At 40.5% G+C, this 12,761-nt stretch overlaps 1 protein-coding gene across 2 annotated transcripts; it reads right to left on the bottom strand.

Annotated features, from left to right (window-relative positions):
* Positions 1–3,165: 3,165 nt before the first annotated feature.
* LOC107797395 (uncharacterized) lies at positions 3,166–12,754 on the bottom strand. Of its 2 annotated transcripts, none has more exons than XM_016620281.2 (8): positions 12,401–12,754; positions 12,165–12,258; positions 5,078–5,139; positions 4,836–4,882; positions 4,444–4,550; positions 3,920–3,969; positions 3,695–3,777; positions 3,166–3,612 (listed from the first exon to the last, which is right to left on the bottom strand). In XM_016620281.2, exons 1-8 carry the CDS (start codon positions 12,482–12,484, stop codon positions 3,498–3,500), a joined length of 642 nt encoding a protein of 213 aa, XP_016475767.1. In that variant the 5' UTR covers positions 12,485–12,754; the 3' UTR covers positions 3,166–3,497. The 2 variants fall into 2 exon arrangements, with proteins under 2 accessions (XP_016475767.1, XP_016475766.1); XM_016620280.2 differs by having other exon boundaries at positions 5,072–5,139; positions 12,401–12,609.
* Positions 12,755–12,761: the final 7 nt, after the last annotated feature.

Genomic DNA, 12,761 nt, shown 5'->3' with positions numbered 1-12,761 from the left:
CGATAGTAGGCGCCATCACGACACCCGATGGTGGGAAATTCGGGTCGTGACAATTATTTTATGCAAAAAATATTATTTTATAAGTTGTTTGATAGTGTGATACAGTTGTGCGCCATGAGGTTGAGTTTTATAGTTTGATACGGTTGTGCGCCATGATATTGAGTTTGATACGGCTGTTCGCCGTGATGTTGAGTTTGATACGGCTGTGCGCCATGATTTGTGTGCCATGATGTTGGGGCATTGTGCATGTCTTTGTACATCACCCGAGCATTGTGTATGCTCTGTTACATATTTGAGGCATTGTGGTGCCGTTGTGGACTCCTGGTGTGTTGGTAAATTTCTTTCACTGCAATTATGATAAGTCGTTAGTGGATATCCTTGTTGGTTAATTCTTAATAACTTCGTTGATACTCATATATTGAGTTATTGTATAATTATCATATTTACTGTATCATTCGTATTGTAGTGTGTTTGTATTTTCTAACACTTGTTCCAGAGGTATTTAAAGTGGCGGGTCGAGGATCTTATTGGGTTATATTTACGTACCGTTGCAGGAGATAGAGCTAGTGGCTGATGAGTTTGTTCGAGTGGATCCTATTGCTAAGGTGAGCCACCGCATTGTTCATGGAGGCTTTCGTTTCAGACTTGCTTAGTTCGTATTAGTTATTTCTTCTCCTTTTTTGGGTTTTGCATACCCGTCAATAAAACTCATATTATTCTGGTAGATGCTCTTTGGTCTTAGTGTGGGATTTGGGCTAGAGTTTTATTATTTGAGTGATTGCTGGTTTTTCTATCAATTGATTAAAGTAGGAATTTTTACCTCCTGTAGCGAAGGTTAACACCTTATTTATGTTAAATAAATACCATTTAAAAAAATTATATTCTATAGATACCTCTTAAGGTTTATAGCAAAATATTTAATTTTGGTTACCACTTAGCCTAAGCCACTAAATACGCTAATCAGTTACACTATTTTCTTTCTCTCTCTACTTTAGATACATCCCATTGTAAAACATAACCCTTTATCTTAATACCCTCCAGAATTTCTGCGGATCAGTTGTGCCATTCAAACCCCATTGAAACAAGGATGAGTTTGGAGAAGAGGTGAGGACAAAATATGGAAGCAACAACACCGATCAAAATTGAGCTCCTAACTAATTTGAAGCTCCTCCAAAAGGATATAGCATACAACAACTGATTTGAAATGCAAGTGTCTGATTTGAAAGGCCTCATCAAAATCGAGGTAAGGTCGCCACAGATTCGCCGATGAGGTAAGGTACAAGGTGTTTCCAGACAGATTGGTGAGTGCCAAATCCATGGCCGAAGACTATTGTATAATCATGGGTTCTTTATCCCTATGGAGTGTATTGTTTAGATCTCTCATTCTTTCTGATGGAGGTTAGAAATCAAAGCAACGGCTATCGAAATCAAAGCAACGGCCATCGAAATCAGGCCCTAAGAGTGGAAATGCCTCATTAAAATCGACGGCGTTCCGATCGAGTAGTCCGGCCTGAAATCCTCCGTTACAAATCTTTCGAACCAATTCTCCTCTTAGGCCGCCACAGATTCGCCGGAGTGGCTTCATGTATTTCATTATATTCATTGTCTTTTTTTCATTGTAATCCAATGTATCTCGTTGTATTATGTGTATTTCATTGTATTCTCTGTCTTTTTTTCATTGTATTTCAATATATCCCGCTGTATTCTATGTATTCATATATTTTTTTCAAGTAATATAATTTATGTATTCAGATGTATTATATAATTTCTCTGAAGATTGCTATATTTTTGGGGGGTTTTCCAGTTGAGAAAATTTTTTATAACCGAAAATACAAACTTTATGTGTTATAATTGAGTTTGTTGAGTTATATTAGTAGTCTTTTATGTTAATTGATACACTTTCCGGTTTAAAACAGTGTAATCCCTTGTTTCACGCCGTGAATACAGTCGAATACAGTAATCTGTCCAGTTGTAATCCCATGCTTCACGCTATGAATATAGTCGAATACACTCGAATACAACAACTGATTAACTGGACTTCCATGATTCACGCTTATTTTTGCTACTGTATTCATGAATACAATAGCTTAAATACATCAAATGCATCATATAGCCACCGAAAAGGTATTTATAACCTGTAATATAGCAAATGGTATCTATAGATGGCTAATTAATACTAAAAGATAGTGTTTTATGAAAATTTCTCATTAAAGTATTGGACGATAATCATTACCTCTTTAATTATTAATAATACTTTAGGCCTGTACTTTTCTCTCAGTGTTTATGTAAATGGTTAAACGTTAGATAAAGGGGTTCGCCTAGCAGGTGGTGTTAGCTGGGTGCCACTCTAGGGGTAATTTGGAATGTGACAGGATTACGAGAGATAACATTAATCTTTGTGAAACTTGCAAGTATGGAAAACTAGCTAAACTCATGGAACAAATGTAAACCATGATTTTATTAACCTAAATAGGAGAGTAAATTTTAGATATTCTTTCCCTCTAGTGAATTTTACAAAAAAAAAAACCTAATTCTTTCTCTTTGATTCCCGTAAGATGAGGATTGAAGATTCGAATTTCTCCAACAAACTATCAAAATAAACCCTGACTAAAGATTTCTATCTTAAGACTTTGAATTATTCTATTTTTTTTCAAAGAAGTTTCAATAAATGAGAAAAAAAGAATTCTTGATTTTAGCATTTGGATATCTAGTTCTTATTTCTGCATATTGGATCGTTCAATTATTTTGCTATTATAACCAAAAAATTAAAAAAATACATCAGCTTGCGTAATCACCAACTACCTAACCATCACTCTGATCCCCACCAGTGGCGAAGGTAGAACTCTCGCTAAGGGGTTCAATAAAAAAAATTAAAAGAGATTGTCGCCAGTGAGAACTGGACCAGCAACCTCACAGAGGTTTTAAACCTCCTTAATTACTGAGCTATCTTTTAGGCCGTGTCAAGAGAATTCAAAATATAATATATCGAGGCACAAAATGGATTTCGCCTTATATATACAGTGTAAGTGGAAGATGGTCCGGGTGAACCCTTCCGCTCCCCTAAATCCGCCCCTGATCCCTACACTACACCTCATATTTAGAATACATACAGGAAAACAAATATTAAAAGGAAAAACGATAACATAATAAATCATACAAGAGTTGTAGATTGATGCATACTTGAAATGTCAACAAAGACACTTCCTAATGTTTATTTGGCACAACTGTTTAACCAATGTCAAAAATGCATATCTATGAAAAGATAAACCAACAAAAAAAGGAGCAGAGCCTTGAGATATTATTAATAAATAATCAATCAATTCTTTTGACTAAATGCCTAAATAACAGCTGACTTTGGTCACAATTTCCAGCATAATATCTGATGCCATACTCACCCTAAAGGTATTATTATACACTCACTTGTAAGAGGCCTACAAAACTGGCATTGATTTTTGGCAGATACCTACCAGTAGTTCTTTATCCAAGTTAGAGATTCGCTAATGCGGTTTCGGCTTATAGCCATCAACAGCAAAGTTTCTCGTGGCTGCAGGAAGAGCTAACCTAAGTCCATCAAGTTCAGGTTTTGCAATTACTTGACAACCTAGACGAGACCTGCAGAAAACAAATGCAGAACATATGAGAAGCTTGAGAATGCTACAGTAACTGATAAGTAATACGAATAGAAGGGACCTACGTCTCTGTGAGGCCAAAAGCAAGATCCAACATGTCATTTTCTTCGTCTGTTGGATCTTCTAGCTTGTTGTAGTAGTCCACATCCTGTCCAAAGTTGTCGAAGTTCAGATAACAAATGTAGCTCAGTTACAAGATCACAACATTCAAATGGATTCTTGACCCGGGAAAGCCCCAGCTGAGGTGACGGAAGGGTTTATGGCATTGGCCTAATCATATGATTACATACCATAACAATCACATGACATGTGGAACAGGCAAGTGACCCTTCACATGCTCCTGCATCAAAGCAAATGGTGTTTGGTTAAACTTAACAGACAATAAGGCATGGAATTTTTATTTGTTTTTTTGTATTTTTGAACAGGTAAATAAGGCATGCGAAGGTTGATATGCTAAGAAATGTAAATTCCACCAAAAAACCCCAACATTGTTTTGGTATAAATTTGTCCCAGTGCCCTAAATAAATGTAGGGAGACGTGTCATCCAGTAATGTTAACCAGACCTGTGCAACTGAGGCTCATATAAATTGTCTAAGTGTAAATTTGAAATTGAAATATTTAGGCCATAATTTGGAAAGAATGTTACTAATGTGTGTAATATTATGCCCAACTACCATTATTGGCTCCATGCTTCTTCCCATTCCAGTGTCAACTAGCTCTGCCACATTGCCTGCCCTGAAATCTAAACTAATCTGGTCGAGGATGCCAATATTGATTCAACACATAAGAATTACAATGCGTCAACAAGGCTAACCTTCAAGCTCGATGTCATTTTCATGTGCAGCTTCTAGCATAGACATTCCAACAGGGACTTTGATATGCTTCTCTTCGCCATCCTTGTCAACAAAGGTCACTGAGATTCTGCAGGGGTAAACAGAGAACATTAACAAATTCGAGGTGAAGAAAAGCCAAGAGGTACAAAATAACTTCAATAACACTCAGTCAATTTATATGCCAAAGAAGACTGTTCTGTTTCATAGCAGACTGAAGTTTCCCTTTAGATGTTTATCAATCTAGTTTTCTCTTTCACGCAAGGGCAATAGTGACAAGTTATGTTTAGAGAAAGCTGTGTTTCCTGGTTTAAAGAGAAAAGTAAGTGCTATAGCAGAAAAGAGAATAATGTTAACAATTCCTGGAAGAACTTACGTTTGCTTTTCCTCATTCCCAGCAGCAGTACAATATTGTTCATGCCTCTGAAACACAAAACAAACTTCAGGTCATCCACAAGAGGTGAAGAGATGAAATTACAAAGAAAGCCACTTGTTTCCTACAGAGAGAAAAGTGGAAAAGAAACAGAACACAGAACGGTGCTAAAGTGTCTCGTAATTAACAATTCCAGGAAAATTTACTCTGTGCTACATCTATCTACAAAAGCTACTGACCAGGACCTGCAAAAAATGATATCTCGACAAAGGATAATGTGATGTCTCTGAGGTACAAGCTGACAGTGCTGCAATACGCCAACAAGAGAGAAAGAGTAATTTAGAACATGAAATTAAACAAAACACATGAAAAATTAATATACGTGCATCTTGGGTTTCCACAACATCTATATGCATCATGCATAAGGAAACAAACATCAAGTTCAGTGCAGTAGCCTCCTAAATATTCGAAGTAAGATTTTGATAAGTCAAAAAGATTTTATTCAGGAAACAGCACCAAATAGCAGTTGGTTATAGACAAAAGCATAGAGAAGATAGTTGTCCCTTTAAACTATGCAGGGAGCTGAGGAAATCCATCATAACATCTATATCATTTACGTTTTTCAAATTACACCATAAAGTTAACAGCTGTAAACTTTTGTATTCGCCATAAACGACTTTCCCTAGCCAAGAAGTATGTCTTCCTTTCAATTTCTGGATCTCCTGTTAACACAATTGGAGAGCGATTTACACTTCACATTGCTATATCATCCGGTGTCCGCTTAGAGAGAATAGTATTTTACCTTCAATTTGCAAATCTATTTTCCAAGTAATTATGGTAACCCCCTCACAGAGGATTGCATTAAGAATTATTTACACTTATTCAAAGTGATCATTTGAAGTATTCATGGTAACTCCATTATATAGAATTACACCAAACTATTGTTCATGCACTAGCTGATATATCCAATTATGTTATATAGAGGTCAATGGGATTTTGTTAAGGAAAAGACTAGATCCATTTCCTACCAAAATTGCTCTTTCTGAAGCAAGCACTGATGAGCTTTCTGGTGAAAAACCTAACTAGAGCCACCCACGCGCCGCCACGCCCAGTGTCTCGACCCTCGTTTCACTGGTGAAACATTGGTGGTCAACATGATCGGTCTCCCGGTGCATCTTTGGTGTCTTGACCTATTCAAGAAGATTGGTGAAATCTGTGGGGGCTTTATTGATGTCATTTGCAGCCTACATGACCTATCGCGAGTGAGGATGGTGGTGAGGAAAGGGGGCAGAATCCCTGTCTCCACTGTGGTGGAAGATGGCTACTTGAGTTATAGGATTTGGTTGAGCCCCGAATTTCGCCCTATTTTTATGCCTATGATAGTGGCGGAAGAAAATGCAAGGTCAAACAGAAGGGAGGGGAGGGGTAATCAGTCTATGTATGGAGGGGGAGAGAAATCAGTGGGCTAATCCAGAAGCAGAATATAGAATAAGACAATTTTAACAAAAGGGTAAGACGTGAACACCCCTGGGTTAGTGATGTGGAAATGCAAAATGGGCCGGTCCTCTTCTAATTATCATAGGGCTGAAAAAGTTCCCAGCAAGTATAGGCCTGGCCCTCACACATGGGACCAGCAAATTTTCCAAATTCTATTAGAATTGATCCCAAGAAACAACAACTCCTTCTACTTCTGGAAATGATGCTTCACACAGTGGCACCTCCTCACCGAGCTCCAGTGACCTGCGCCCATCTGATCCAGGGGCAGCATCGGCTAAAGCTGGTGGTGTTATTACACAGCCTACCACCTCTGATGGACCCAGCTCCAACGCCCCCTCATCTCCTCCGGTGATTAGCTGTGCTGAGGATACTCCTCAAGATCCTCCTTCTTCTGGGGAGATTGTTGTGCGTGCCCCAACTGATGTTAGTGCCGGCCCATCAGCTCCAGATAATGTGACACCTACGGCTCCATGTACCCGATACACTGCTGGCACTCATGGTCATCCCAATAGCAGCGGGGTGATAATTTCAAAGGCTGGTGCCTCCAAACGAAAGGGTGAGATACCTTCGGCACATAAAGTTCCTACTGCTAGCAATGCTATGGTCCTGTATTCCCCCGGTAGGGGGCAAGCAAAGGGTACTGATAGAAAACGCCTGTCCAATTTCATCACGGATGGGAGGTGGGGGCATGTCTTTCTAGATGGAGGATAAGCTATTAAACTTTGGGAAGCTTTTAGGTGTTTCTTTTGAAGGGAAGGAAGATAGGGTGTTAGAACTGTTGAGGGAGATCGAGCAATAGTCTTTTAATGATGGCGCAAGGAGGGAGTTAGGTCAGGGTGGTAAGTAGAATAGTTTAGGGGATGTAGTGGTGTATCAGAGAAGGGGTCGGGTGCCTGACAGAGAGGAAGGGAGCTCGGCTAGGGGAGGTAGGGAAACGGGAGATATTATTTTTTATGGAAGTTAAGATCCTTTCATAGAATGTGAGGGGGATGAATGACCCAAACAAAAGGGTCATCATCAAGGTGGGAGTTAGAGAGTGGGGTGTCAACCTAGTTTGTTTTCAGGAAACCAAAATGGAAGTCGTGTCGGACACAATTGTTAGGAGTGTCTGGGGAGGTAGTTAGGTAAAATATGACTGGATCCCAGCAGCGGGAAGTGCATGGGGTATTCTTCTTATGTGGGATGATAGAAGTTTGGAGGTAATGGAGATTAAGCGACTCTTGTCAAAGATAGGGTGATTGGGGTGGAGTGGGGATTTGGGGGAGTGTATGGACCAGTAGGAGAAGGGTCCAAGGTGTTTTTCTGGGAGCAACTGTCCAATGTTACGGGGGAGTGGGACATTCCATGGGCTCTAGGGGAGAGAAGAGGGTGCAATCTGATTTCGAGGGCCATGGAGGAGTTTTCTTACTTCATCAATGATCACCTTCTCATTGATCTTCCTCTGTCAGGGGAAAAGTTCACTTGGGCCAGGGCGGAGGATTCCAACTCAAGGTCTAGACTTGATAGATTCCTGATATCTCCCTCCTGGGACGAGTTGGTGCCAAATGTGTTGCAGATTCCTTTATCTAGGCTGACTTCAGATCATATGCCTATTTTGCTTGATGGGTGCAGAGGAAGAGGGGCACGTACTCCTTTCCGATTCGAGAACATGTGACAGTGCCAGGTTTTGCTGATAAAGTGAAAGAATGGTGGACAAGCTACGGGGTATCAGGGACACCTTCATTCCGCCTTTCGAAGAAACTTAAATTGCTCAAGGGAGATATTATTAGATGGAATAAGGAGGTTTTTGGGGAGGATAGAGGTTAAAATGAGGGAGCTTATGCATGAGCAAGGGGAATTAGAGAGAGGGTAAGGGGTAAGGGAGTTAGATGAATCAGAGAAAGAGAGATTAGGGGAGGTTAAGAGGGAAATAGTCGAGTTAGTAGTAGCTCAGGAGACTAGTTGGAGGCCAAAATCGAGGGCGCTCTGGTTAAAGGAGGGAGATTTGAATACCAAGTTTTTTCCACAGGGTTGCGGTTGCAACTCAGAGGAGAAACTTCATAGAATCTGTAGTTGTGGATGGGGTGAGAATTGAGGGAGAGGAGGAGGTCAAAGGGGCGATAGTGGGGTTTTATGAAAAATTATACAAGGAGGAAGCTAGTTGCAGGCCTACTTTAGGGGGAATAGAGTTCAACCATATAGGGGAGGGAGACAGTGAGTGGCTAGAAAGGGCTTTCGAGGAGGAGGAGGTGCACGAGGCTGTGTCGAGTTGGTGATAAGGCCCCTGGGCCTGATGGTGTCTCTTGGCCTTTTTCCATGTCTTTTGGGACACCATTAAGGGGGATTTAATGAAAGCGATTGAATACTTCCACGTAAATGGTATTTTCGAGAGAAGCATCAATGCTTCTTTTATTACCACAGTGCCTAAGAAAGAGGGTGCATCTTCTATCACAGACTACATGCCTATTAGCCTAGTGGGGAGCATTTACAAGATAATTTCTAAAGTGCTATCCAATAGGCTCAAGAGGGTTCTTGACATGTCAGTGTCGTCCTCCCAGAATGCTTTTGTAAAAGGAAGGCAAATCCTGGACGCAGCTTTGGTGGCAAATGAATTGGTAGACTCCAGAAGGAAAAATAAAGAACCCTACTTACTATGCAAGTTGGACCTTGAGAAGGCTTTCGACCATGTCAATTGGAAGTTTTTGGATTTCATTATAATGCGGATGGGGTTTGGGGTCAGATGGAGGGGATGGATCAAGTACTGCATTTCCTCAGTCAGATTCTCTGTTCTGGTCAATGGTAGCCCATGTGGTTTCTTTTGCAGCTCCAGGGGTCTCAAACAAGGTGACCCACTATCCCCATGCTATTCATTCTAGTGATGAACGCTCTGAGTAAAATGATGGATCGTGCGGCGGGCGGAGGTTTCTTGAGAGGATTCTCAACTTCGATCGGAGTGCACAGTGCCCGAAGAGTCTCTCATTTGCTCTTCGCAGATGACACACTGGTTTTCTGTGACACGAATATGGAGCAATTGACCTACCTGAAGCAGGTCCTGCAGTGGTTCCAGATAGTATCAGGACTCAAGATCAACCTCGGCAAGTGTGAGATTTTCCCGGTGGGTGACGTTGCTAACATTGATGCTTTGTCTTGCGTTCTCAGATGTAAGGTGGGCTCTCTTCCCACTAAATATTTGGGTCTCCCTTTGGGCACTTTGCACAAGGATACTTCGGTTTGGAACCCAGTAATCGAAAGAGCGGAGAAAAGATTAGCAGGGTGGCAAAAATGATACTTGTCAAAAGGCGGTGAGGAAGTGCATATTAAAAGCACCTTATCGAATATGCCCACGTATTACTTGTCCTTGTTGCAAGCCCCTATGAGCATCATAGAAAAATTGGAGCAGCTTCAAAGGAACTTTCTTTGGGATGCGGCGGATGGAACTAGAAAGTTTCATCTAGTGAATTGACAGACAGTCACTTCCCCAAAGAAGTGGGGGAGTCCAGGAGTAAAAGATCTTAGGGTATTCAATAGAGCTTTGTTGGGGAAGTGACTGTGGAGATTCGGGGTAGAAGATCATGCTTTATGGAGGGAGGCCATAGTAGAAAAGTACGATTCCACGGGAGGGGGCCGGAGAACCAAGGCAATCACAACACCTTTTGGGTGTGGCATGCGGAGAAGCATCATGAAGAATTGGGAAGACTTTAATGGCAACATCACTTACAGGGTGGGAGATGGAAGGAGAATTAGTTGTTGGAATCATAGATGGTGTGGAGAGGATACTCTGAAGGTCTCTTTCCCCAACGTTTACAGAGTTTCGAACCAGAAGGAATTGATGGTCCAACAGATTCGCAAGGAGCATGAAGGGGGCATAGCATGGGACCTCTCATTTCAGAAGGAACATGCAAGATTGGGAGATTGCAGAACTCCAAGATTTGTTGGCACTACTATATGGGCAACATAGGACACACACTTCTAGCGATTCTTGGAGATGGGGGTTGTGTGGCGATGGTTTGTTCACCGTAAAGTCTTTTTACCAGAGTATGCTGGTGAGAGAGGAGGCCACTTTTCCATGCTCATCAATCTGGATTCCTAAAGTGCCCACGAAGGTGTGTTTCTTTGCATGGCTAGCGGTGAGAGGAGCGATCTTGATTGCTGAAAATTTGCGAAAGGGAGGAATTATAATTGTTAGTTGGTGCTACATGTGTAAAAGTTCAGAGGAAGAAGTTGATCATCTATTACTGCATTGCCCTGTTGTCGCGGGTCTGTGGAGGGCAATCCTATAGTTTTTTGGTGTTCAATCGGTTATGCCAAGAACTGTTAAGGAAATGCTATACTGATGGGCCGGTGTCTGTCGAAGAAGAAAGCAAAAGGCGTGGAAGTTTGCCCCCTTAGCTCTCATGTGGATAGTTTGGGTGGAGAGAAATAGGAGAGTTTTTGAGAGGATTAAGTCTACTTTTTCTCATCTTAGGAATAGTCTTTTATCTTTAATCGCATTCTGGTGCACCCAGATAGCACCAACATGTAGGGAAGATTGGGCTTCTTTTGTAGAGAATCATGTTCTGATGTAAATTCTCTACTTTTTTTTTAATACTTCTTGTACACGGGAGTTTTCTCCCTTTTGATTAATACAATTTACCTTATCAAAAAAAGTAAATAGCAAAAGCTTAACCTTCTTTAAACAAAACTTTTAAATGAAACTTAAACATACTGGCAGAACAAACATTTGGCACAATAAACAAAAAAAAAGTATTAGCGTCAATTAATGCCATTTCCTTTCTTTTCTCTCCTTGCCAATGAAACATGAAGAGATATATATCATGCTTCCCGAACACTTCATTTCCATTGACACCTACCCCGACGTGGTATAAGATCGGTACAAACACTTCATATGGATAAAAATTGTTTGTTTAATTGAACATGGTATACCAGACACATATGGAAACATGATTCTATAGACATAATTTTTCTAAAAACATAGCAGCATCATAAAGTTTCATTTAAGAGGCACCATTCCGCTGAATTTGGGCAATGAGAAAAGTTAAGCTTTCCTTCCCTCTCTCATCATTTCCTCTCTACCAAAACTCCAGAAAACTCAAAAAGCACAATCCCTCCTAACCCTCTCCATTCCTTTCTCAATTCTCACCTATTTCCTCAAACATCTTCACGCTATCTCTATTTCCTCAATAGCATCGAAGCAAGGGAAGTGTCACTACTAATTGGGTTCCTTTCCTTTCTTTCTTTTTGGTCAAGTATAGGAGTATAGTTACAAGTTCTAAATTTACAATCTTTACACACCAGTACTAGACACCTATTTTTGCTAACAATGGTGTCCGTACCAACTTGTGGGTATCTTAACTACTCCACCGGGTAGCTGCTACCTCCCACCAATCAGTACAGATACCGGGTAACTCTACCCACCAATATTTAGGCAGATGAGAAGAAATGACAGTGTTTTCCGCTTCCGCGGGAATTTGATTCAGAAACCTCATTGTTCTCCAGTACCGGACACCTTCTAACCCAAACTAGTTGCAAGAAATACAACATAAGTAGAGCATAAATCGACACTGTTAGGCCAACACTCACTGGCCCCTAAATTGGTTTCACAGATAAGTTCCCAACCACTCTATGGTTCATAGAGTCCAATAGAAGGATAGAAGTAAAACCCAGATACACAAAGGCAATAACTTTATCAAAACTTACACAACCCCATATATAAATGAGCCTATAATATGACATACACCATTTAAAGAACTCGATGGGAACAAAACCCCAGCAAAACCCAGATACAAAAAGGCAATAACTTTATCACTAAAATTTGAACAACCGCAAATAGAAATGAGCAGATAATATGACATATACCATTTAAGGAATTAGATGGGAACAAAACCCCAGCTCGATTCCTCGTTGACGTGTTGTATCTCCTGCATCCCACTTTCAAGAATGATCCAAACGCCTACATTAAACAGAAAACTCTTCAGAGATCACCCAATTAATTTATGCATATATAATTATCTACACAAAGAACGAAATTTTAAACCAAAAAAATAACACCATGTGAAGAACATAGTTAGAGAGAGAGAGAGAGAGAGAGTTACAGAAGGTGAACCACGAAGAAGAAGGGAGGAGAGAGAGCATCGAGCGAGGCGACGGGCGGCTCGGAGAACATGGAAGCCGACCATTTTCTGGAGGTTCACAGTTGCCGGAGGGAAATGGAAAATGGGTCGGGTCTGGGTTCAACTCTTCAGATTCAAGTTTCAGTTAAAGCCCTACTTAAACCCCCAATTATTTGTTGGTAGTTTTATACTGATTTGGGGAGTGCGAAATTATGAAAAACTACTGTCTTTTTCATGTTTTTTTTTTGTTTGAGGTGCCAAAATCTTCTACATATCTTATTGTTTTTTTTTTTTTTTTGGAAACATGAAATGCAAAAGAAAATAGAGGGAATAAAATGAAAGA

This window comes from Nicotiana tabacum, chromosome 18, assembly GCF_000715075.1.
Source record: "Nicotiana tabacum cultivar K326 chromosome 18, ASM71507v2, whole genome shotgun sequence".
NCBI classification, from domain to species: domain Eukaryota; kingdom Viridiplantae; phylum Streptophyta; class Magnoliopsida; order Solanales; family Solanaceae; genus Nicotiana; species Nicotiana tabacum.
This window is presented reverse-complemented; position numbering and strand designations above follow the sequence as displayed.

Excerpts from the sequence above, each read along its gene's own strand:
- LOC107797395 (XM_016620280.2), bottom strand. The coding sequence starts at position 12,484 with ATGGTCGGCTTCCATGTTCTCCGAGCCGCCCGTCGCCTCGCTCGATGC. Across the intron at positions 5,140-12,164 it reads CCCATCTAATTCCTTAAATG|CACTGTCAGCTTGTACCTCA; the intron begins GTATATGTCATA and ends GGCGTATTGCAG. Across the intron at positions 3,970-4,443 it reads AAATGACATCGAGCTTGAAG|GAGCATGTGAAGGGTCACTT; the intron begins GTTAGCCTTGTT and ends GCTTTGATGCAG.